We start from the raw sequence: 27,500 nt of genomic DNA, 5'->3' as shown, positions 1-27,500 counted from the left end.
CTTTATTCACAGCTTTGGTTCACGGGCATATTTAGACATCTCGTCAAGGACAATCCTCCAAGAAGATAAAACCTCTGTTTTCTTTACTATTCTTACAAAACACTTTCCCTCCGTCCTTGGTAAAGGACAAAGAGAAGCCATCACCTTCAGTGGTGCATGCTTGGTCTCTTTGCAACATGTCATTTCTTCCACTAGACTGGAGAGCATGCAAGCCTCAGCTTGATGACTGTGATAGTGGAAGTATTGTGTTCTGTGGAGTTAGGACACACAAGGCCATCTTCTGCTTCTGTTGTGGTGGTCTTTTTATCTTAAAGTGGACCTATCATGCTATATTTGAATAATATAGTGTAGGACCATACCTATATAAGGCATATTTATACTTTTTTTTTTTCAAAATACCAAACAGATCATGCATTTTAGCCATGCCTCATTTTGCTCAATTTGACAATTTTTAGCTCTGTTTTAGCAAGGGCTGATTCAGTGAGAACAGCACCACCTACAGGCCTGGCATATGTACTACAGCGTCTCCAGCGCTTTCGAACGGCAATGGCCGTGGCTGTCTCCTCCTGATTGGTGGAGTTGGCCCAATAGCCGTAGCGCCACCGTCCTGACGTCAGGACAGTGTTCAAATCTGGATCAGTTTTTATCAGATCCGTTGCAGCCCCTTTTTTAGAGATTTGGGTATGGAGGAAAATAGAGAGGGTTGTGTTTTCTGACACTTGGTGAGTTCCCTGGAACACCGGGGACACATATTCATGTATAAAAGACGTACAAAAGTGCATTTTGCATGATAGGTCCCCTTTAAAGGGGCTCTGTTAGGCTTTTGGGAGTTTTCCTGTTCCTGAAGGTATAGATTGGTGTGCATGTAAATGGTCTGCAAAGGCTAAAATCCCCGTGTTCTCTCCCTTCTAAATCAATATGATCCCCTTCCACATTTCAAAAGCTCTGAAACACACAGGTGACATGCTTAATAATGACATACTTATTCTTCTATATAATCTCACCTTGCGCTAACTATCTTTTTTCCCCATTTCCTCTTGTGTTGTGCCACTTTGTAATGGTTTGCGGCAATAATTGTTTTCCAAAATAAATTGGTTTCAACCTTCAACTCAGAAAACTCCTTTCTTTGAGCTGTAAAAATAAGTGTTATACTCCACAGAATATGTTTTCATCTGTGGACCATTTCCATCCAGAACCCAAATAAACTGTTCAAAGGTGTAGATATCAAATCCATATTGAGAGGCTGCTGCAATTGTGGCAAACTTTGATATTAGTCCATTTTAGCTGAACAACAACGCAAAGCCTCCAGATTAAATCTCCTCCGTGAAAGAAAGCAACATTACACAGGAAATGTTTAAGAGGAGATTCAACACAACACACCTGAGAGTCACGCTGGCTGAGAGGAGAGCGCTGCTGCAGCTTAAGGATTATTCAGAGACACGGACGGAAATAAACAGGTTTAATATAGAGCGAGCTGTCAGACAGTGATCCATATGTACAGTAAATATAATGCCTGCAGGGCTCTGATAAAAACACACATACATATACACAACATATTCACACACTGGCATGAGTAATGTCTCCCAGGCTCAGGGGAGATACGTCTACTTTACTATCTGCACATTTGAGTGCACGCAGAATCCCTGAACAGTCCATTTAAACAGCAGAACATATAACTTGAGGGTCTCAGCGGCAGAGAGGAGGGGCTTCCTGCTGTTGGGTTTGGGTTTCAAACAGATGCATTATGGGTTAGTGTCAGCAAAGGAACTTGGTGGTCAAAACACCTCAGCAGGATTAGAGGATGACATATGGGTGGAAAAGTGATCATGTTTTTATCTTTTGACTAAATCATTGCAGACTTTGTGATGATCCAGTCACTTCCTGGAGACAGACAGACAGACAGACACACACACACACACACACACACACACACCACACACACACAGACACACACACACACACACACAGACACACACACACACACACACACACATACACACAAACAAACACACACAAAAGATAGAAAGCTGCACAGAGACAGACGGAGAACGAGCCGCATGGATAAAGTTAACTCAGTGCAGCTACAGAGGGAATCCTGACACACACACACACACACACACACACACACACACACACACACACACACACACGCAGTAACACTGCTCCCTGCTCCGCTGCTCTAATGACAGCCAGCAAACTCATTCAGCAGGACAAACAAATCTCTGACACACACACACACACATTAACACACACACACACACATTAACACACACACACACACATTAACACACACACACACACATTAACACACACACACACACATTAACACACACACACACACACACACACTTTAAAACACACACACACATAGAGTAATACTGCTCCCTGCTGGACGTCTGTAATTCTGATGGATTAAAAAATGCACTCTTTTAAACGCAGCATGAGCCATGTTGTACAGAGGATGGACACAAAGACTCTAACAGACTTCATGTAATATGGTAAGAAAATGTGTGTTTGAGTGAAACCTAAAATAAAACCTGCAGTGCTCAGAATATCTCCAAACTTATTGTTGCATCATTGAATAATAAATCAAATCCAAATTGCTAAGATAATTAGCTATATGTTAAAACAAACCATCAGACATGATCTTTTAGCCTTACAGCCTCTGTCAGTGTTGTGCTTTGATTGACAGGTGTGCTTTCTCCTCAGCATCCAAACTCATTTTGACGAAGAGCTCGACGCGTGCAGCTTCACAAACTGCAGCGGCGTGAAATGAGCTTTAATTACTGCCAGTTATTACAGCTCTGACGGGGTTTGTGCTTTGTTTCGCTCCAGAGGAGGCGTGTGGTTTGTAGAGGAGCTCAATATGTTGCTGAAGGTGAACATCTCTAAACATCTTTTTAGGATGTCTGTAGATGCATCTGTTTTTGTAGAAATATTAAGCTCATTTTCAGGTTCATATCAGTATTTAGTGTCTCTATGACCAGAGGGCAAAAGTACACGCATCCTTTACTCAAGTAGAAGTACAGATTCTCGTGTTTTAAAATACTCTGGTGAAAGTAGAAGTACTGACTAAACTTCTTTACTCAAGTCAAAGTAAAGAGGGCTTTGAAATGTACTTCAGTAAAAAGTACCCATAACTAGCAGCTGTTTTAAAGAGTACGTGACCTCCCTTTATATTAATAGAACAATAATGTCATTGTTAGCTAATGAATGTTTCCATGCTGAACAACGGCAACATGACAACGTTTTCATTGGTCCCTCTTCTTTAGAGAAGACCAGGAAATGATGGATACACGGATCGTGTTCAAATCAATAGGCACGCAATGACTCTAAATAATAATGATCACGCCACCAAACACACATTCAAACTAAAGGAACCAGCCTGTTTGGGAAATGTAAGAAGTAGAGAGTACAGGTATTTGTGTTCAACATGTAAGAAGTAGAAAGTACAGGTATTTGTGTTCAACATGTAAGAAGTAGAAAGTACAGGTATTTGTGTTAAACATGTAAGAAGTAGAAAGTACAGGTATTTGTGTTCAACATGTAAGAAGTAGAAAGTACAGGTATTTGAGTTCCAAATGTGAGAAGTAGAAAGTACAGGTATTTGTGTTCAACATGTAAGAAGTCAAAGTCAAAAGTCGTCAGAAAAATAAGTAGTGGAGTAAAGTACTGATACCAGAAACATGTACTTAAGTACAGTAACAAAGTATTTGTACTCCATTACTTCCCACCTCTACTGGGACATGTCTCCATGCTTTAATGTTCAAAAAGCTCTTTATTTGTCTCATACTGCCTGTGCTGCAGCACCTCTTTTCACCCTCTGTCTGAAACCAGAGCCCAGTCTGCTCTGATTGGTCAGCTGGCCGGCTCTGTTGTGATTGGTCAACCGCTTAGAGATGTCCCGCCCCTTAGCCTATCACGTATAATGTGTTAGTGCGCTAGCCAATAGAAACGTGAGTGTTACATAGTGATGTCATTATGTTCAGGAAGTAAACAAATGAGTCCAACGGAGAGAAACTCATGGATTTTAGTCTTTGCAGACCATTTACAAAAAGCGATATAACACACTACAGGAGAGGGAAAACCCCAAAAAGCAATTGAAATGTCATCTGTTACCTAATGACTCCTAATAACACACCATGCAGTACCACACCTGACAAGTAGGACATGTAGCTTTTTATGAAAAATTATTGATTTCTCTCATCTCATATGACTCCAAGTCAAAGCAGCACTTTGTGTAGTGTAGTATTATATATAGTCACATGTCATGGAAGCCATTGAAATAAAACTGAAATGATCTCATACTAAAATACTTTAACCCTTAGATGCATACGTGGGTCTTTTTGGACCCGGTGAGGTGGTTTTCTTGAAGTATCTTTGTAATTACATTTTTTTATCATTTCATATTCCAGCTATTCCTCAAAAAACATGTTTTGGATATCATGCCATTCTAATTTTAAATTTACATTTTATACATTTTAAGAAATTGTAGTTTTTGTATTACTACCCCAAGCTTCCATAAGTGGGTCTTTTTGGACCCGGTGAGGTGGTTTTCTTGAAGTATCTTTGTAATTAAAAAATGTATAATTTCATATTCCAGCTATTCCTCAAAAAACATGTTTTGGATTTCATGCCATTCAAATTTTTAATTTACATTTTAAGAAATTGTAGTTTTTGTATTAGTACCCCAAGCTTCCATAAGTGGGTCAAAAATGACCCGCATGCATTTTATATGGAGTCCTATGGGAAAACGTTTTTTTTTCAAAATGTAAAAGAAATTTCTAAAATTATAAATAGTGAAAAATTAAATATAAAATATTTCTAGTGTAAACCAAAATATAATACTAAATATTATACAAGAGATTTTTCTTAACCAAAAATGACAAAAATGGCATAAAAACACATATTATTCTAATACGGGTCCTTTTAGACCCACTTATGGAAGAGTGTAGGGTCCAGTCACTCGTGCATCTAAGGGTTAAAATGATTTAACAAAGAGTCAGTAATCCAGAAAAAGTGTGCTGTTGACATTGCAGTGTTGTATAAACACGTAGTTAAAAATGCTCTTTCCAATCAGCTAATGGAATACTTTGCACAGATGAAATCTTGCCTTAAATGTACTTCCAGTGGTGCTGATTCAAGCTGAAGGTGTTCAGGTTGTTAAACAGTGAAACTCTCCTGCTCTTACATCAGTTTTCCTCCCGAAGCTGTTATCTCTGCTGCCGGCTGCTCTCCCACCTCTCCATCTCATCACCAATCTTTCCCGTAATTATACATAATTGGTTTTGTGTAACAGAAATCATTCATGCCGATAATCTCTCACTTGTCTCCGTGAGAAAAATGAATGTTAGATTACACAGATTCACGCTTTACTGGAGCTTGTCACACTCTACACGTGGCTGATCTGCAAAGTGTCTGACTGTAAGTGAATCAGAGTTTAAAAACGTCTCCAATTCATCGCAATTTGAAGCAACTAGAGTCTGGTGTCAAGTGATAACAGAATATTTGAATTCATTAATGTGAAATTCACGCATTGATTGGTAATACAATGTCTAAAAACGAATCTTTTAAAAGCCCTAAAAATGCTCAATTATGATATCCAGGGTTTTATGAATCGTTGTGACTTTCTGTGGTGTGAAATCTGAAAAAGATTGGTTACATCTATTTACTCAAATGTACTTGTCATACCATTTAATAATAATAATAATAGCTTGGATTTATATAGCGCCTTTCAAGGGACCCAAGGTTTACTACCATTTGTCCCAGTCTGTTCAGTTTCCACTAACAAGTCCTGAAACACTACTCTACTTTTTCTCTTCTTTTTGGGTGCCTTTATTCCAGAGAGGGTGTTACATTGAGAGATAGAGGGGAAGACATTGCCTGAAAACTTCGGCGGGCTCGGGTTTCGAACCCACCTACTAGCTACTGTAGTGACAACTTATTGCATCTCTGCGTGAATGATTAGATAATTTCACCTAAATTAAATCAAATGGAATGATGTTGATGGTTACATTAGCTTCACATGTAGGCCTACTGAGTTCTGAGCCATTTAGATCTATAAAGGCCTTGAGGCTATGTTGTTTGATTTAATTAAACACAATATATGCACTCCACTATGCTGTTGTAGTATTTACTGTATCTGAAGCTCTTAATATGATTGATCATATTTCAAGCCATCTTTTTCCCAGCCCCTTGCTTTGGATCATTTTCATCAACCGGCCCCATTCCAAACTAATTGAATAGCCCTGCTCTAGATGATAGGAAAGGAGGTTTGAAACTTTCTTTATAACCTCCTTTAGCTTAGGAAACACTGGATCTTCCTTTACGAAAGGAGAGGGCTGCAGTCGAATAGTCCAAAAATCAGCTCCTATCGTCTATCCCTATCCCTATCGTCTATCCCTATCGTCTAACCCTATCGTCTATCCCTATCGTCTATCCCTATCGTCTAACCCTATCGTCTATCCCTATCGTCTAACCCTATCGTCTATCCCTATTGTCTAACCCTATCGTCTATCCCTATCGTCTAACCCTATCGTCTATCCCTATCGTCTAACCCTATCGTCTATCCCTATCGTCTAACCCTATCGTCTATCCCTATCGTCTAACCCTATCGTCTATCCCTATCGTCTAACCCTATCGTCTATCCCTATCGTCTAACCCTATCGTCTATCCCTATCGTCTAACCCTATCGTCTATCCCTATTGTCTAACCCTATCGTCTATCCCTATCGTCTAACCCTATCGTCTATCCCTATTGTCTAACCCTATCGTCTATCCCTATCGTCTAACCCTATCGTCTATCCCTATCGTCTATCCCTATTGTCTAACCCTATCGTCTATCCCTATCGTCTATCCCTATTGTCTAACCCTATCGTCTATCCCTATCGTCTAACCCTATCGTCTATCCCTATCGTCTAACCCTATCGTCTATCCCTATCGTCTAACCCTATCGTCTATCCCTATCGTCTAACCCTATTGTCTAACCCTATCGTCTATCCCTATCGTCTAACCCTATCGTCTAACCCTATCGTCTATCCCTATCGTCTAACCCCATCGTCTAACCCTATCGTCTATCCCTATCGTCTAACCCTATCGTCTATCCCTATCGTCTAACCCTATCGTCTATCCCTATCGTCTAACCCCATCGTCTATCCCTATCCCTATCGTCTATCCCTATCGTCTAACCCTATCGTCTAACCCTATCGTCTAACCCTATCGTCTATCCCTATCGTCTAACCCTATCGTCTATCCCTATCGTCTAACCCTATCGTCTATCCCTATCGTCTATCCCTATCGTCTAACCCCATCGTCTATCCCTATCCCTATCGTCTAACCCTATCGTCTAACCCTATCGTCTATCCCTATCCCTATCGTCTAACCCTATCGTCTATCCCTATCCCTATCGTCTATCCCTATCGTCTATCCCTATCGTCTAACCCTATCGTCTATCCCTATCGTCTATCCCTATCGTCTAACCCTATCGTCTAACCCTATCGTCTATCCCTATCGTCTATCCCTTGACCTCTGTGTGAAACGTCACGGGGTTAAGGGATAGTGGATAGGAGAATTCAAAAGGACTTAGGAGAAGAGACTGCGGTGCTTTAGAGAATCCGACTGCACTTTCTCTATCCGACGTGTTTATGATGCGCCAGCGGACGTCATAAATGTGCGTCTGCTGCTGTGGGGAAACTAGTTTTCTATACAGCGGACGACAACATGGATGTATAATAAGAACCTGTCTGTCTTCTTCTGTTCATTTATCTGACCTCCAGCGCTCCGCCTTTTAACCTCTTTAACAACGGTCATTATAGTGCTTAACAGTGGTCTGTACTGTCATATTGCCCCTGAAATGTCCAAATTGACCAATCAGAATCGAGTATTCAACTAAGCCATGTAAGTAATAGATAGAAAAAAACACAACTACAAAATGAAAGCTGTTACAGAGTTTTATTTTGTCTCACACACATGTTGGTCCTCAATAACAGCACATACAAATAAAAGTAATGACAAAATTCCTGCCTAGCAACCACATTTCATCAGATGCATAGATAATAGTTCATGGGAATAAGAAACGTGTAAACAAAACCCAACATTTCACAGCTTCATGAAAGAAAACTAAAAAACAAATCCTACGTAACATGAGTTTCTATTCTAAAACAATACTGAGTAACAACTTTTTTTTTTTTTACCTCAAAGCTCAAAAAACATAGAAAAAAGTTCATCGTTGACACCATTAAGAACTATTCTAAAAACGTGACATATTGAAATGTTTTATTCACATTTTTACCAACACTGTATGAGCAGTACAAAGCTCATCCGTGACCAACAGAGTGTGGATGATGTTGTGGGAAAACAGGACATCACAAACTGTAATATAACATTAATTATATCACAAACAGGTCCACTTCATGTTGTCAATTATCACTTTGGATAACTCAAACAACGAATCAATCGAATGATGAGTAATCCTTTAATTAAAGCAAGTGCTACTCCAAACATTTGCTGTTGTTTTTCAGTTCATTACTGATAATATTTGGGTTCTGATGGATTGTAATTGGGTTATTAAAGGTTTGATTTGAAGCCTTTTATCATCCTAATTTGCCCTTTGATTTAAGTACAACATTCAAAGTAAAGTTTGGCGTCTGTTGTAGAAAGAAAGGAAAGAAATACTTTGGGTACATTTTGGACAATTACAAGTCCAAGAAATATTTAATGAGTTATACTAAACTTTAAATTTGACACAGCTTTCATTAAAAAAGTAAATCAGAAAGCTGTTTAAGAGTTTAAAATACAATTGGCCATTATATTGTCATAAAAAAAAAAGTTTAAATCCCCCCCCCAAAACCCCATCAATGGTAAATAAATTCAGTACGAATCACCTTGTCCCCTTCCTGTCTTTGAAAATAAAACTGCACGTTCATGTGAAACCTATTGTTTTCACAGTATTTTAAGAGCAGTTAGACATTGAAACACTCTCAGAAACACATTCATCTCAGACAGAACAATCAGGAGTAAAAGGCACAAGCGTTGTTCAGATTGTCCGGTTGGTTTTATTGGCTCATAGTCCAGGAAAGAAATGGCGTCCGCTGGCGTCTGAAAAACAGATGAAAAAAAATCCTCGTTAGTCATCACTAAAGGAAAATCAATCATAACGCCCAAATTGCATTTTTTTTACCTCCGAGTCTACAAGAAGTCCTAGTGTAGTATGTCGAAAAATATTCACAAAAATACATCTGATACGGTTCTTGTTTGTGGGCGTGGCTTAATGACTTGGTACCGCCCCCACGCGTTCCACCTTTATGTATAAAATTGGTATTTATATGTACTATGTGGACATTTACAAAAAAAAAGTCTCTTTAAAAAGGTTAGAAAAATACTCAACAGGAATTCAGAAATGTTGAATATTAGGCTGTTTTTTCCATTTTAAAAAAGGCGCTGTACTTTTTTACTTGTTTTACAAATGTACCCCGATCAACTCTAAGTTAAGTCGGCTCGATCTTAAGACCTTAACAAGGTGAGTTTTCATAATAGACTGAATGGTTTTAATGAAACAAACGTGCGATTTTGTGGTAACTTTTTACAAGTGTACATGCACATTGTCCAAGCAGACCAAAATATGACATGCTATTGCAGCTCTAATATCTAATGTTAGGGTCATAGTATACTCTGTCCAAGTATTTGAAAATAATTCATAATATATTCATTTATGATGAACTTGAAGGTCTCCATTTAGACCAAGGTTTTTAATTACAAGACGATCCACAATGAGCATCCTTCAACATTAGGGACAAACTTTACGCAGCTCATTTTGAAACCTAAGATATATAATACCACAAAACCCTTTAAGAAACAAGTGATACAACTCGTAAACGTCAAACTTACCCAGATTTATTTAGAGGATATCTTCTTCTTGGGGGATTTCTTTTTCTGGAAATGTAAGAAAGAAGGTTTTATAAATTCATGTAGAAATGCTGAATTATTGTGGGACAAAGCTGGTGCAGGTTTTTTTACACTTAAAAGAAGACTTTTGTGCCCAAATGTTATCTTTCTTTGCAGTCAAACATGGACATTAGATTATTAGATATGACAGTGTTGTTATAGAAAGTGAGACGTTTGGGTTTCTTACCGTAGAAGAAGCCTGAGGAGTTTGTTGCTCTGCAGCCGGCTCTGCCTTTAGTCTGTTCTTCTCTGCGGACAAAACGTGAATATTAGTACATCATGAAGTTATTATGTGTCCTCTAAAAAGACATGCCTTTTTAAAAATCTATATACAATCTGAATCATTCATATGTTAAGCTCTGTAAAGTGCCCCGATACACATTCCTGTTTGTCACTTTGCAATATACTCATTTGTATAAATAGTTATCACCGCATTAAACACGTATTTCATTTACATTATTTAATTTCATATTCTGTTCTTGTACATATCATATTCTAATGACATGTATACAGACTTTTTGCAATACTTTTTATATTATATTTTATTATATATGTTGCATTGTTGGAGGAGCTCAGGTCAGAAGACTTTCACTACCATGTCTACACTGTAGCTCATGTGCATATGCCAATAACACCTTTGAATTGCATTGAATGTATAAGGGGTAATGCTCCAGCTCAGAGTGGTACTCGTGTCATTTTAAATATGTCTTTATAGCGACTAAGTTACATTTGAACACAATAGTGCAAAGATACAGCTCCAAACACCTTAAATATTAAGAACTATATACATGACTGTCACTCAAAATAACTTCTCAACACAGAAACAATTTAGTGCGCTTCAGAACTGATTTTAGACTTGTCTCGTTTGTGTATAAAGACCTCCTAAGCCCCTAAACTGCTTTAAATCCAGGCTACACACACACACACACACACACACACACACACACACACACACACACACACACACACACACACACACACACACACACACACACACACACACACACACACACACACACACACACACACACACACACACACACACACACACACACACACACACACACACACACACACACACACACACACACACACACACACACACACACACACACACACACACACACACACACACACACACACACTTGTATTCCCTAGCATCTGACTCCCTATCCGGCTGAAAGTGCTTATGGCTATGTATTTGTTTATTTGAGCTGTGTGTATTATTGTTTACGTCGGTGTTTATTTTATGAAAGGTTGTGTTGGCTACCTGCTCTGTTCTGTACAGCACTTCGGTCAACGTGGGTTGTTCTTAAAATGTGCTTTTAAATAAATGTGATTGATTGAGATTACAATTATTATTATTTAAATGATTTGTTAATCCTTAAAAACTAAAATCTCAAATGTGAAGGATGAGTTTTGATCGGGGGAAACTTCCTCCATTATCTAACGTAATAATGACTCGATGAACATCATAGTACGCCTCAGCCCTATGGAAAATAGAATAAATATGAAAATGACAATCAGAAAGTCTCTTACTCTTCTTTGCAGAAACGTCGGGGCTCACAGTGTCGGGGGTCTCTGCAGTCTCCTCCTCTTCCTCACTCTTCATCATCTTCTTCTTCTTCTTCTTTGAGAGTGGAGTGGAGTCGACTTCAGGAAGCTCAGCGCTCACCGCCTCGCTCTCATCCTCCGTCACCGATCCCTTCTTCTTCTTCTTCTTTGGTGTTTCTTTTGGTTCCTCCTCTGTCTGAACCTGCTTTTGTCTGGGGGGGGGGGGGGGATGGTAAATGTTATATAAATGCCATATTATTCTTGTTATACGTTGCCTAAAGACATTTAAGCATCTATTTTTTCCCTTTTTATTGAAAATATAATCATTTTTTAATCTTCTTTTATACGGATAACCAAAAAAGAGACACTGCATTTTAGTTTGAAGCGTCCTTAAAGGGGAGCTATCATCAAAATGCACTTTTGTGTCCCCGGTGTGTCAGGGAACTCACGCAGCGTCAGAAAATAAAACCCTCTCTCTTTTCCTCCGTACCCAAATCTCTAAAAACGGGGGAACAACGGAGCTGATCCAGATTTGCGTCCGATATGACGTAATATCAGAATTGTGGATCCACGGCCCTATTAGAAACGTTGCTATCAGAAACAATGCGCGACTGTTTTGGACGTAATATGGTCGGTGTTTACATTAGCATCGCTAACACTCAGAGCTAACCTGTACTGGAGAGCATGTGTGTGAAGAAGCAGGAAATAAAAAGGAACTCACCTTGTGGTATAACCGGCAAGAGAGAAAGCCTTTGAGCTCCATACTGTTTCAGAAAGAATCCTTGATAATCCATGATATGGCGTTTCATCACCGCAGCATTTAGTTTAGACAGTAGCTGCCGGGTCCCGCATGAGCTCAGCCCCCACCTTTTTATTTTTTATCAATTTCTTATTTTTTTTTAAAGCTTTATACCCAAAATCAGCACTTTTGAAACAGGAAGTGAAATAGAGGTATATGAGGCATGGCTACAATGGGTGATCTGTTTGGTCTTTGAGCAAAACACTTCATAGACATGTTTTTTATATATTTTTATATATCTGAGACCTATGCTATTGCCTAAAAATAGCATGATAGGTGACCTTTAATACTGTTAAGTTATATTATGGATATCAAATATATATATTTTTTTATATTCTATGAATAAAGAACAGGCTTTTGGGCATTACTATAGTAAAGGTATTTATTTTTCCTAGTTTTTCTGCAATTTTGTTGGAAATGTTTGACTTTTCCAATGCTTTGCTTTTTTGTGTGTGACATAAAAATGTAAAAGAAAACAACATTTAAATGTGTTGACATGTTTTAAATGAATCTCAAACTTAACTACATGCACTTTAAAAATAATAAAGGTTTAAGGGCTGTTCTGAGTGTCCTTTAAAGCCTCTATCGATGGCTTCAGAGGAAGCTTCAAATGTCTAATCGTCATATGTCATTTTGTGATGAATAAAAGCAGAAGATATTGAACTTACTTCTTCTCCTCTTTCTTCTGGATCCTCTGTCTCTTCTTCAGACTCAGTTTCTTCCTGAGACGCTTCTTCTTTTTGCCCGACGAGAGCAGAGAGGCGTCTGCGTCTGAAAACAGTTAGGAAAAGAGAACGTGATTAGTATTCAGATCATTTACTTTAGGTTGAATTAGGCCGCAGAATTGCCCCAGTTATTGTAAAACTACCGTATCATATATTATAATTAGGGTCAACGAAGACCCTATAGAAACTGTTGTGTATATAATGAACTTCATGCAAATAAATCACATTTCTGAGAGGTTTTACATGCTCCGGATAAGCTGCAAACATCGCAACATATACATCTGATGTGGGTATGGGCGCGTTTTCACTATATGTATAACAGTTTGTAGTATTATGAACAAAAAAAGTCTCTATCAGGTTAGACATGTTGAATATTAGGCCGTCTTTTCCATTTAAAAAGGTGCTGTACTTTTAAACTTATTTTACAAATGAACCCCCGATGAACTTAAAGTTAAGTAGGCACGATCTTAAGACCTTAACAATGTGAGTTTTCATAATAGACTGCATGGTTTTTATTAAACAAACGTGCGATTTTGTGGCAACTTTTTCACGCAATTTGCAAGAAACAGGATCATCATCCAAGAAGCCCAACATCTGACCTGCAGCTTTAATATCTCATTTTAATTACGATAACAACACTGTTAATGTTGCAGCCGCTCAAGGTGGAGATCATTTTAACTACCATACTCTTTATACATTACTATCTTGGCTTTTTGGTGTAAATCTTTAATCTGAAAAGAAACTAAAAACACTTCCAGATAAATGTAATAACATTTATTTCATGATATAGACGTATAAAGTAGCCGGAAATGAAAATACTCACGTCAAAAACTTCAAAATTGAACTGAAGTTTAGTACTTCAATCAACGTCTATTGATCATTAAAAGGGTAAGAAAGCCTTGAGATATTGAGTATTGCTGTATCACATGTCTAATATATATTACATTACATTTAGCTGACGCTTTTATCCAAAGCGACTTACAATAAGTGCATTCGACCAGGAAGATACAAACTAGAAGAAAACAGAATCGTATAAGTACATCAGGTTTCATAGAGCCGAAACATTTCAAGTGCTACTCAACTGGCTTTAGATAAGTATATATTAGATATTAGTATATAAGTGCTTTGTTAGAAATTCTATCGCTCGAAGTGGAGTCGAAAGAGATGAGTTTTTAGTCTGCGCCGGAAGATGTGTAAGCTTATATATAATGTAATGTATACTGTATATGCTTTGAGCTCTTGGAAAAGCTCTAAAATAAATGCTATGGATTATTATTATTATCTATTGAAGTTAAATATATATTTTAGCATATTTTCTGACTACCTGTTGTCTCCGGCTCCTTTTCCGTCTCTGCATCGCCCCCTGCTGGTTGGTCCTCAGACTGCACCACCTTCTTCCCCTTCTTCTTCTTCTTCTTCTCCTCTGTGGTTTCAGCTGGACTCACGAGACCCTCCTCCTCCTCCTCCACAGCAACCTCGCTCTCCTCCACCACAACATCTTTTGTTTGATTCTTTTTCTTTTTAATTTGATTTGCTGAACGAGTGACGGGAGTTGCCTCTTCCACTGCATCCGGCTCCATTTTCCTTTTCTTACCCTTCTTCTTCGATGGAGTGGCCTGAGGCATTTCCTCCTCTTGTTTCTCCTCCTCCTCCTCCTTCTCCTCCTCCTTCTCCTCCTTCTCCTCCTCCTTCTCCTCCTCCTCCTTCTCCTCCTTCTCCTCCTTCTCCTCCTCCTTCTCCTCCTCCTCGGCCTCCTCCTCAGGTATCTTCTTGGTTCTCCTTCTCTTCTTGCCGCTCACAGAGCTGGCTGTATCTGGTGTGGACGCGTCTGGGCTCGGTGTTTCCTCCGTCGGCGTGTCTGCATCGGTTTTGCTCTTCCTTTTCCTCTTCTTCTTCGGAGTAACAGCCTCGTCTTCCTCAGAGATGTTGAGGATGATGGAGGCTTCTGGCTCTACTTGCTCCGCCATAGCTGCTTTTTCTGAAGAACAAAAATAACAATTCAAGATCTTCTTCTCTGTTTCTGCAGCACACATGAACACAAAGGAAGCAGTCACAACATTACAAACATGTCCATCAACGCAGAAACAGGAAGCTAAAAATGTTAAAACAAAATGACACAATGTGTGTTTTCGTAAATTAAGAAAACACACACACAGGCAGGTGCCAATATAACCTCTCCGTCAGTACACCGTGCTTTAATCACCAAATGCTTTCGGTTTCTTGACTTGAAAACAATAGAAAATAGTATATTAACTCCTAGTGGATACAGACATTAAGGAGATAAATAGAAATGACCATAAGTCAAGAAATCTGCAAGTTATTCATTAAGTAAAAGAGAGAATAGGCTACTGTGTGTTTAGGTTGACAGAGTACTTTGCCATTTGTCATTTGAAAAAACCTTTCAACCGTTATTTACCCGTTAAAAGTTTAAGATTCAAACGTTTGCTTTGGTTGAAATAAATCTCTTTCAAAAGTTGGTTTCCCATTTTGGATACGATAAAGCATCCTGTACTCGACGTGTTACCGGCTTCAGTGTCGGGATCCTCGGGGGACTTGGTCCGGTCTTCAGCTGCCAGCGGGGATGCAAGGTCACCGTCCTGAAGAAACACAGACAGGAGATTTAACACACTGAGCTGTGTGTGTGTGTGTGTGTGTGTGTGTGTGTGTGTGTGTGTGTGTGTGTGTGTGTGTGTGTGTGTGTGTGTGTGTGTGTGTGTGTGTGTGTGTGTGTGTGTGTGTGTGTGTGTCTGATTGCCTCCCTCAGCTGCTCCAAATCACTCATCAGCACCTGCACAAAGGCTGAGGAGCTGCAGCTGTCTCTCTCAATCAAAGCCAAACTATCAAAGTGAGAGGGGAAACCTATTTCATCTGGATCCCTGCACACATTGGGCTGGAGGGAAATGAACTGGCAGATACATGTGCAAAGTTGGCAACAAGGAGAAGACAAGATAGTATGAATGTGAAATATACGTAAAAAGAAATGGCAGGACGAATGGAACAGAGGAGATAAGGGCAGACATCTTCATAGTATTCAAAAGAAATGAGGACATCATTTCAAGAATGAGATTTGGTGACACGGGGCGAAATAACCCATTATTCATTATGAAAAAATATGCAAATGTGAATATTGTGGTCATTCTGAAACAGTGGAGCACATTTCTTTGCTGTGTCCCAAATACCATCAAGAACGTATACTACCAAGGAAGCACTGAACAGAAATCAAACGGGATTAAATATAGTAGAGATTTTGAGAAGGAGTTCAGGGGATGTAGCATTCAGGGCAGGATTTAGGTTTTTAAAAAAAATATATTAAGAGTTTAGATTAGCTGATCCACACTCCATTCCAGAAGGTGGCGGGAAAAGCACCTAAAAGTTGTTTGCCGACCGCCATAAAATAATAGCATCTATATTCAATACAAAACAAGGTTGGGGTTTTATGAGATAAGGGGGAAAGGTCAAGTGGTGATGAGCAGGTTAAGAACTGGACACGGCAATCTTAATAGTACACTTTTCAAAAAAGGAAAACATCCGACAGGGTTGTGTGATAAATGCAATGAGAATGAAACAGGCGAACACGTCTTTTTGTCATGCAGGAAACAAACCCAGCGACGACAGGACAGAGTGGAGGACAAACTTGGAAATGTATTTGAATGTGGAGAAAGAACTCAGGGGAGGGAAATGATATTTAGTTTTTTAAGAAAGTCTGATCAGATGGAAAGACTTTAAAAAGTGTGAGGAACCGTAAAGAAAATCCCAAACACTAGGGATGCACCTGCCGTGAAACACCAAAGAAGAAGAAGAAGTCTCTGGCCCAATTCCAAACCTCCCCCTACACCAGCTGTGTCCAAACTTATTTCACTGAGGGGCCACATACAGAAAAATATAAGAAGGGCTGCTCGGCACTCACTAGAGGTCAGGTTTATTGCCTCATAAGTTGAGTTATAAGTCAGCGAAATCAATCAAATGTAGGCAAATTATTCTTGATACTTTCAAATGCTTTAAGACAAAAAAACAGCCTAAATCCCAGCTCTCCAGAGGGTTTCATTTATCTTGTTAGCAGCACATTCCTTAAAACAGAAGCCTCAGATTGCTGATAAGAGGAAATATGAAGCGTCTATTTGAAGCTTGTTATGGAAATAAGTCATTGGGATTTTTTCTTATCAACTTAGATTTGTTAGAACATGTTTTCAACTTTAAATGACTGAATTTATTTGAAAATTGGGCCTATTAACTACTGTGTCATATATTTGAACATATATATTAAGAAGTACAATATAAGACAAGCAGAAGTTTATTATACTTAAGTCATTATACTTTTTGAATTAGCTGAGGGCCGATTCAAAATGGTCCCCGGGCCGTAGTTTGGACACCCCTGCCCTACATCCTACCCCTACATTTGGGCATCCAATCCAACAAGTGTGTAGGGGAGTGTGTTATCAAACCCTCCAACAGGAAGTCTGCATCTCACCTGGGTTCACCTGAGCGACCCAGGTTATCATACATGTTGTTACTCAACCTTTACCCCTAGATCAGTAGGGAACGTAACACACATTTACACAAACTAGTATTACTTTAATTATCAAAATGTCCTAGCAAGACTATCCTTTGTTAATATAATAAATACAAGCCCTGAAACTAGCGTACCTTAGATGTCTCCTCCTCTACCTCTTCTTGTGGGTTCTCAGAAACAGGGTCTGAAAAAGATGAAAACACTATTATTCAATCATAAAGTTTATCTAAAGTATTTCTGTCTGAATTAACTTTGATAACGAGCTTTTTTCACGGCAGAGATGTCGACTTACCATGCCCACATTAGGACAGGTGGAGCCAATAAATGGTGTCTATGTTCCAGAAATGATTGCAATTCAATTTAGCAACTAGCAAATGTTGAGTCAGTCAGAAACATATTGACATATAAGTCGAGATCTCTGCTGAGAAAAAGTCTCTATTCATATTGCCTTGTAAACATGCTGCTGTTAAAAAACTATTGCCCAGTTTAGGATCATTAAAGGTCCCCTATCATACTGTTTTTCATCAATATATCACAGGTCTCAGATATATACAGAACATGTCTCTGAAGTGTTTGGCTCCAAACACCAAACAGATCATTGCTGCATTACCCATAATCCCCTCTGTTTCAGCCCTGTTTCAAAAGTGCTGAGAGATATTTGGTTAAAAAGAACACAATGGTGCTCTAGGAGGAGATTCAGGTGATAAGGTGGGGGGTTACCTTGGTTGGTGATTGGCTAATGGTTACACAAGCCAACACATCGTGATGACATCATAAAGTGGCCAAAACCTGATCAGCTCATTTTCAGACAGGTTTTTATAGTCTCTTTACACAGAGGGGACACATGTTGATGTATACAAGACATGAACAAGTGGATTTTGCATGATAGGTGACCTTTAAAGTAGATGCAATCTTATCCAATCTGCAGTTGAATGAATTAAAATATGAGTTGTTAGCTTCAGATCTTTAGTCAAAGTCAAAGTCAGCTTTATTGTCAAAAATTCTACATGTGTTATACATCCAGAAATCTATTAACACCTGTCTCTATACTTCCTGTTTAGATCTGTTAAAATGCTCTCTAAGGTGAGCAGCTCTGAGGCGTTTCCTCTCAACAGCTTGTGATTCCTGAGAAAGAGATTCCATACATAACATGTTAAGAGCTACATCTGACATCTGATTGGCCGTTCATACCTGCAGGGGGCGGGGCTTCAGCCTCCTCCTGCTGCTCATTGGTCTCCTGAGCCTCTGTAGTGTCGGGTTCGGTCGGCTGCGAGAGGAATCAACAGGTCAACAACGTCTGCAGAACGCTTCATTTCTCCCTTTTTAACTGGTACGTGAACTCTTTAAAATCTGAATGTATTGGCACTGTAATGATGATGATTCAATTCTATATGATTTGCTATAGGCCCCAAAATGGATTAAAAAATAAAAGTTCTGTTGCCAATATATTAAGAAATATATAAATGTCAAAGGGGCTGTACCAAATAGTTTGATAACGTTGACACTTGAATTCCAAATCAAGATTTAAATGTCTATTCATTGCGTTTATTATGAACAAACTATGTGTAGAAATTGATTCCAGAGCTGGCTGCCTTTCAGACTTTTTCAATAACTACTGGAAAGTTCAAATATATATTAAAAAAAATAAGTATAATTTCCTAAATCCATATTATGTTTAAATCTCATGATATATATTTTGTACTGTTTATCCTTAATAATAATAATAATAATAATAATGCATCACATTTTTTATTAGAGCGCTTTTGCAGGTGCTCAAAGCGCTTTACAATTACACATATTAGACATGTCATTACTGTGGACATTACCCACAGGAGCAAATTAGGGAGAAGTGTCTTGCCCAAGGACACAACGGCCTGACGCAGTGGCGGCCGCGGCGGGTTTCGAACTGAAGTTCACCAACGCCCCTTGATCTGATGATCAACGCTCTAACCCACTGCGCCAAAACCACCCTTATCCTTGTGACTGTATCAACGGGGCCTTCCAGCAGCAATCTAACAACATATTGGGAATAAAGCCGGGTGACTAAATGTATTTATGTTAACCAAACTGACAAGTAACATTAACTAAATAAACAGCAACTAATACAATCTGTTGAATCGCTGCGTTCAAATCGAGGATTTCGTTTGAGGCCATTTTTGGGGGTATAATAGATATTCAAAACTTCATTCGAAAAACCTCAACATAAACTTAAAATGTAAAGAAATAAAATACTATTTGGTAAACCCTGAAGGCAAGATGGCTGCCGTGTCTCTAGCTCCTGCATTTCTTTCGTTTTTGCATCTTTGGAATTGATTAAATGTATTATCATAATAGTTAATTGTATTTCACTGTCCAATACATTCAGTTTCTTCCACCTGCACTATTTGTATTCAAATGTGTCGTACTCTGTTTCATTTCCAATAGTTTTATTTTTGTATTATTATTGTTATTTAGTTGTCTTGTGTCCTTTTATATAATGTGTTGCATTGTTGGAGGAGCTCGGGACCTAAGATGTTCATTGCCATAACCACACTGTAGCTACTGTACACCTTGAACCTTGAAATATCAACCAGTGCTTTACCTCCGCAGCGCTGACCTCCCCTTCTTCTGAGGCTTCAGTTTGATTGACAGCTGTCTGCTCCAATGCAGAGGCTTCATCTGTGGCTGCTTCTGACTCCTGAGAGGAAATCAGAGAGAAGACAAGATGACACATAAAACAAAACAAGTTTAAAAGCAGAGAATAAAGCATAGATTTTAGTTTAGATTAGAGCGTGGTTATTCCATAGCTTTACTCTTTAGTTGTGTTGGTTGTGATAACGCTTTAGTTATCAAAGTCTGGAAACACAGACATTGAGAAGTCAGGCTGCAGTTTAGAAAACATTATCCACAGAAATTACACATAAAACCGAATATAAGAACAACTAAGACGTAGGTAATTAAAAGGCCTTTGCACAAGTACATTGTCGAGAGCCATGTATGGAAGTTCAACGATATACCAGACAGTAGTTCAATTGATATATTTGTTTAATGAAATGTTGCTGCTTTTCCAATTAACATGGTGTGCACACTGTTTTTAGCACAGAAGAATGGGCAAGAAAATAAGGCCTGCAATGAAATACACCATGAATTATTCTATGATAAACGCATGGAAAGCGTTAAAAAGTAATGTTTTGACACTTCAAAATGGCACCAACAATCAGAGATATTGTGTTAACAAGGTAAATGTGCGGGGGTTTGGATAAAGTGGACATTTTATGGTGATATTTCAAACTGTTTTTTTTAACCCTTTTTTTAAATATATTTTATTGAGCATTAAAAGTACAAAATATACAATTACAGAATAAGAAAGGGACAGAAACATAATGCCCACTTTCAGTTTTCTATTTTAACATCCCTCCCCCCATCCCCACCCCGCCTCGACCTCAGGTCAGAAACACAATGATTCAAACTGTTTTTACAGAAAGTCACCCAGATCACTCGTATTTAAAACACTTTCAGGGATTGACCATCTTGTAAAAGACAAACGGGTCATATTTATTTAGAGCAATGACAGCTATGGTTCTCCGAGAAAAGCTTCCCACAAGCCAGAATATTCTTATAAAACTAGATGACTCAGCAAATCAGACGGCGTGTCTTCACTGTTTCTTACTGGGAGCTAAAAGCTCAAACAATGCAGCGACTCGCAGTCCAATCTGTGATCAGTTCCAGATGTGCAGAGGGGAGCCGAGGCTCTGCCAGGAAACAACAAATACTGACGTTTTTATGAGTCGTGAATAAAACTGATTAACATTTCTGCTTCTTTCTGAACCGTCGGAGCCGTTTGGTTTGAAGAAGGTTGATATTCAACAGAGCTGCTTGGTGTCTCAAATGGAGGACGATTTAACATCTTGGACACCAGTTACTCAGGAAGGTTGAAAATCATAATTAAAAAAAGGATAGATAGAAATTCTCTCCTTGGTTTCATTCATACTAACACTGTTTATATTGTAATATACACAGTGTATATTTTAGTACCATGTGCACAGTTTTACCATAACTTGTATTTTATTAATAGTATTTTTGTCTTAGTATTACACATTCCTACTTTACTTTATTCTAAAAATAAGAAACCAAACCAAAATGAATAAAATAAAATAAATAGAAGCAATTTAATAAAGTTTTCTGATATTGATTTTACTTTAACTTGTTATGTTCATATAAATATTTTCATTTCGTTTATCTTTTATTCACGTCATTCTAAAAACCAGCAACAAAACATATTAAAAAATAATAATTTAGTAAATCAATAAAGGTTTCTGATTCTGATTTCTGTACGAGGGAAATTAAATAAATGTGTGTGAAAGAAATCCGTTTGAAAGCTTCATTAACTTTTAAAAATAAATAAACTGATCAGAACATCTTAGCAGCACTTTTCGGTAAAACACTTGAAATATTAAGTAATACGTGTTTGTTGGAGTAAGAGTCTTACACGATCACACACCTGTGACTGATCCCAGGCAGAGGTGGGAAGTAGTGGAGTACAAATACTTAAGTACATGTTTCTTTGACTTTTGACCTTTGACTTCTTACATTTTGAACTCAAATACCTGTACTTTCTACTTCTTACATTTTGAACCCAAATACCTGTACTTTCTACTTCTTCCATTTTGAACACAAATACCTGTACTTTCTACTTCTTACATGTTGAACCCAAATACCTGTACTTTCTACTTCTTACATTGTGAACACAAATACCTGTACTTTCTACTTCTCACATTTTGAACCCAAATACCTGTACTTTCTACTTCTTACATGTTGAACACAAATACCTGTACTTTCTACTTCTTACATTTTGAACACAAATACCTGTACTTTCTACTTCTTACATTGTGAACACAAATACCTGTACTTTCTACTTCTTACATTTTGAACACAAATACCTGTACTTTCTACTTCTTACATTGTGAACACAAATATCTGTACTTTCTACTTCTTACATGTTGAACACAAATACCTGTACTTTCTACTTCTTCCATTTTGAACACAAATACCTGTACTTTCTACTTCTTACATTGTGAACACAAATACCTGTACTTTCTACTTCTTACATGTTGAACACAAATACCTGTACTTTCTACTTCTTACATTTCCCAAACAGGCTGGTTCCTTTAGTTTGAATGTGTGTTTGGTGGCGTGATCATTATTATTTAGAGTCATTGCGTGCCTATTGATTTGAACACGATCCGTGTATCCATCATTTCCTGGTCTTCTCTAAAGAAGAGGGACCAATGAAAACGTTGTCATGTTGCCGTTGTTCAGCATGGAAACATTCATTAGCTAACAATGACATTATTGTTCTATTAATATAAAGGGAGGTCAGGTACTCTTTAAAACAGCTGCTACTTATGGGTACTTTTTACTGAAGTACATTTTAAAGCCTCTTTACTTTTACTTGAGTAAAGAAGTTTAGTCAGTACTTCTACTTTTACCAGAGTATTTTAAAACACGAGTATCTGTACTTCTACTTGAGTAAAGGATGTGTGCACTTTTGCCCTCTCTGATCCCGGGTCACTAACCTGCGTCTCCCTCTGCTCCTCTCCGGGGGTCAGGGCTGCTCTGGGCTCGACCTCTTCCCCTGCCGCTTCAGATGCCTCTTCTACTGGAGCTGACTGCAAACATGAACAGGTAGGTGTTTAAAAAAAACTAGGTTTAAAGAAAAAAATACACATTTGAAAGCTGCTTTTTAAAGAGTCCTCTCCTGCTGATGTTCAGGTGTATATCAGAATGTAGTGTCTCTACTTTAAAGAGTCCTCTCCTGCTGATGTTCAGGTGTATATCAGTATGTAGTGTCTCTACTTTAAAGAGTCCTCTCCTGCTGATGTTCAGGTGTATATCAGTATGTAGTGTCTCTACTTTAAAGAGTCCTCTCCTGCTGATGTTCAGGTGTATATCAGTATGTCGTGTATCTACTTTAAAGAGTCCTCTCCTGCTGATGTTCAGGTGTATATCAGTATGTAGTGTCTCTACTTTAAAGAGTCCTCTCCTGCTGATGTTCAGGTGTATATCAGTATGTAGTGTCTCTACTTTAAAGAGTCCTCTCCTGCTGATGTTCAGGTGTATATCAGTATGTAGTGTCTCTACTTTAAAGAGTCCTCTCCTGCTGATGTTCAGGTGTATATCAGTATGTAGTGTCTCTACTTTAAAGAGTCCTCTCCTGCTGATGTTCAGGTGTATATCAGTATGTAGTGTATCTACTTTAAAGAGTCCTCTCCTGCTGATGTTCAGGTGTATATCAGTATGTAGTGTCTCTACTTTAAAAGAGTCCTCTCCTGCTGATGTTCAGGTGTATATCAGTATGTAGTGTCTCTACTTTAAAGAGTCCTCTCCTGCTGATGTTCAGGTGTATATCAGTATGTAGTGTCTCTACTTTAAAGAGTCCTCTCCTCAATCTCAATCTCAATCTTTATTTATTTATATAGCACATTTAAAACAACCTTCAGTTGACCAAAGTGCTGTACAGGCAATAAATATTAAATAACACAATGGGAGTACAATAATAAAACAATAATTAAAAACATGATAAAAAGCACAATAACTAGAAAAATATTTTAAAAAACACATACAAATGTAAAAATGTAATGTTCAACTAGTATTAAAAGCCAGTGCAAAGAGGTGAGTTTTTAGCTGAGATTTAAAAAGTTCAATAGACTCAGCAGTCCGGATATGTACTGGGAGGCTGTTCCACAGTCTGGGAGCTGCAACACTGAAAGCCCTGTCACCTCGGGTCTTTTTCCTGCACCGAGGAACCACCAACATATTTTGCTGAGCTGATTGCAGTGCTCTAGCTGGAGCATGGCGGTGCAACAACTCAGACAGGTAATGTGGTGCCAGTCCATGCAATGATTTAAAAACAACAAGTAAGTACTTGAACTGGATCCTGTAACTGACAGGAAGCCAATGAAGGTCTGCCAAAACGGGTGTGATGTGGTCATAACGTCTCTTCCCAGTAAGAAGGCGTGCAGCCGCATTTTGGACCAGCTGCAGGCGACGGGTCAAACACTTATCAACACCAATATACAGGGAGTTACAATAGTCTAAGCGAGACGTTATAAATAGGTGGATTAGCTGTTCAAATTCCTTACTGGGAAGATAGGCCTTTACCTTCCCCAGAAGCCGCAGCTGGAAGAAGCTTGTCTTGACAACTGAGCTTATTTGTTTGTCGAATTTAAAACAGTTGTCAAAGATTACTCCAAGATTTAGGAGGCTAAGGGGCCGAGTACACTATTAAAGCCATCCAGGAGTTCAGACTGTCCAAATATTATAATCTCTGTCTTGTTTTCGTTGAGAGTCAAGAAGTTGATTTCCATCCATAATTTTATGTCTTTCAGACAGCTAAGCAAGGCAATCCTAGATTCCTTATTTGCTTTTATAGGCAGGTATACCTGCAGATCATCTGCAAAGCAATGGTAAGATATGTTATGCTTTTTAAAAATGTCTGATATGCAGTTTAAAACAAGGTGCGACTGCAGTTGCGCTAACACCACTTTCTCTAGGACTTTAGACAGGAAGGGCAGCTTAGAAATAGGTCTAAAGTTGGAGAGAACAGAATGATCAAGGTTCTGTTTTTTGATAAGAGGCTGCACTACAGCGTGTTTAAAAAAGGTTGGAACGCAGCCTGAGGTGAGAGAGATATTCTCTCCTGATGATGTTCAGGTGTATATCAGTATGTAGTGTCTCTACTTTAAAGAGTCCTCTCCTGCTGATGTTCAGGTGTATATCAGTATGTAGTGTCTCTACTTTAAAGAGTCCTCTCCTGCTGATGTTCAGGTGTATATCAGTATGTAGTGTCTCTACTTTAAAGAGTCCTCTCCTGCTGATGTTCAGGTGTATATCAGTATGTAGTGTCTCTACTTTAAAGAGTCCTCTCCTGCTGATGTTCAGGTGTATATCAGTATGTAGTGTCTCTACTTTAAAGAGTCCTCTCCTGCTGATGTTCAGGTGTATATCAGTATGTAGTGTCTCTACTTTAAAGAGTCCTCTCCTGCTGATGTTCAGGTGTATATCAGTATGTAGTGTCTCTACTTTAAAGAGTCCTCTCCTGCTGATGTTCAGGTGTATATCAGTATGTAGTGTCTCTACTTTAAAGAGTCCTCTCCTGCTGATGTTCAGGTGTATATCAGTATGTAGTGTCTCTACTTTAAAGAGTCCTCTCCTGCTGATGTTCAGGTGTATATCAGTATGTAGTGTCTCTACTTTAAAGAGTCCTCTCCTGCTGATGTTCAGGTGTATATCAGTATGTAGTGTCTCTACTTTAAAGAGTCCTCTCCTGCTGATGTTCAGGTGTATATCAGTATGTAGTGTCTCTACTTTAAAGAGTCCTCTCCTGCTGATGTTCAGGTGTATATCAGTATGTAGTGTCTCTACTTTAAAGAGTCCTCTCCTGCTGATGTTCAGGTGTATATCAGTATGTAGTGTCTCTACTTTAAAGAGTCCTCTCCTGCTGATGTTCAGGTGTATATCAGTATGTAGTGTCTCTACTTTAAAGAGTCCTCTCCTGCTGATGTTCAGGTGTATATCAGTATGTAGTGTCTCTACTTTAAAGAGTCCTCTCCTGCTGATGTTCAGGTGTATATCAGTATGTAGTGTCTCTACTTTAAAGAGTCCTCTCCTGCTGATGTTCAGGTGTATATCAGTATGTAGTGTTCTACTTTAAAGAGTCCTCTCCTGCTGATGTTCAGGTGTATATCAGTATGTAGTGTCTCTACTTTAAAGAGTCCTCTCCTGCTGATGTTCAGGTGTATATCAGTATGTAGTGTCTCTACTTTAAAGAGTCCTCTCCTGCTGATGTTCAGGTGTATATCAGTATGTAGTGTCTCTACTTTAAAGAGTCCTCTCCTGCTGATGTTCAGGTGTATATCAGTATGTAGTGTCTCTACTTTAAAGAGTCCTCTCCTGCTGATGTTCAGGTGTATATCAGTATGTAGTGTCTCTACTTTAAAGAGTCCTCTCCTGCTGATGTTCAGGTGTATATCAGTATGTAGTGTCTCTACTTTAAAGAGTCCTCTCCTGCTGATGTTCAGGTGTATATCAGTATGTAGTGTCTCTACTTTAAAGAGTCCTCTCCTGCTGATGTTCAGGTGTATATCAGTATGTAGTGTCTCTACTTTAAAGAGTCCTCTCCTGCTGATGTTCAGGTGTATATCAGTAGGTAGTGTCTCTACTTTAAAGAGTCTTCTCCTGCTGATGTTCAGGTGTATATCAGTATGTAGTGTCTCTACTTTAAAGAGTCCTCTCCTGCTGATGTTCAGGTGTATATCAGTATGTAGTGTCTCTACTTTAAAGAGTCCTCTCCTGCTGATGTTCAGGTGTGTATATCAGTATGTAGTGTCCTCTACTTAAAGAGTCCTCTCCTGCTGATGTTCAGGTGTATATCAGTATGTAGTGTCTCTACTTTAAAGAGTCCTCTCCTGCTGATGTTCAGGGTGTATATCAGTATGTAGTGTCTCTACTTTAAAGAGTCCTCTCCTGCTGATGTTCAGGTGTATATCAGTATGTAGGTGTACTTTAAAGGAGTCCTCTCCTGCTGATGTTCAGGTGTATATCAGTATGTAGTGTCTCATCTTTAAGAGTCCTCTCCCTGCTGATGTTCAGGTGTATATCAGTATGTAGTGTCTCTACTTTAAAGAGTCCTCTCCTGCTGATGTTCAGGTTCATATCAGTATGTAGTGTCTCTACTTTAAAGAGTCCTCTCCTGCTGATGTTCAGGTGTATATCAGTATGTAGTGTCTCTACTTTAAAGAGTCCTCTCCTGCTGATGTTCAGGTTCATATCAGTATGTAGTGTCTCTACTTTAAAGAGTCCTCTCCTGCTGATGTTCAGGTTCATATCAGTATGTAGTGTCTCTACTTTAAAGAGTCCTCTCCTGCTGATGTTCAGGTTCATATCAGTATGTAGTGTCTCTACTGTGACATGTCTCCATGCTCTAATGTTCA

At 38.7% G+C, this 27,500-nt stretch overlaps 1 protein-coding gene across 1 annotated transcript in view; it reads right to left on the bottom strand.

The window, feature by feature from the left end:
- Nucleotides 1-7,930: 7,930 nt before the first annotated feature.
- LOC117500349 (DNA ligase 1-like) overlaps nt 7,931-27,500 on the bottom strand; it is a 30,614-nt gene continuing 11,044 nt past the window's right edge. Inside the window, exons 5-15 of the mRNA XM_034153206.1 lie at nt 23,085-23,177; nt 20,111-20,206; nt 18,721-18,796; nt 17,664-17,713; nt 15,544-15,616; nt 14,344-14,997; nt 12,963-13,065; nt 11,481-11,707; nt 10,129-10,190; nt 9,885-9,929; nt 7,931-9,095 (exon numbers count right to left, since the gene is read on the bottom strand). Coding sequence (XP_034009097.1) covers nt 9,891-9,929; nt 10,129-10,190; nt 11,481-11,707; nt 12,963-13,065; nt 14,344-14,997; nt 15,544-15,616; nt 17,664-17,713; nt 18,721-18,796; nt 20,111-20,206; nt 23,085-23,177 — 1,473 coding nt within the window. The 3' untranslated portion in view covers nt 7,931-9,095; nt 9,885-9,890. The remainder of the gene's footprint in view (nt 9,096-9,884; nt 9,930-10,128; nt 10,191-11,480; nt 11,708-12,962; nt 13,066-14,343; nt 14,998-15,543; nt 15,617-17,663; nt 17,714-18,720; nt 18,797-20,110; nt 20,207-23,084; nt 23,178-27,500) is intronic.

Source organism: Trematomus bernacchii, unplaced genomic scaffold, assembly GCF_902827165.1.
Source record: "Trematomus bernacchii unplaced genomic scaffold, fTreBer1.1, whole genome shotgun sequence".
Taxonomy (NCBI): Eukaryota; Metazoa; Chordata; class Actinopteri; order Perciformes; family Nototheniidae; genus Trematomus; species Trematomus bernacchii.
The sequence above is the reverse complement of the archived record's forward strand: the minus strand, read 5'-3'. Positions and strand labels throughout refer to the sequence as shown.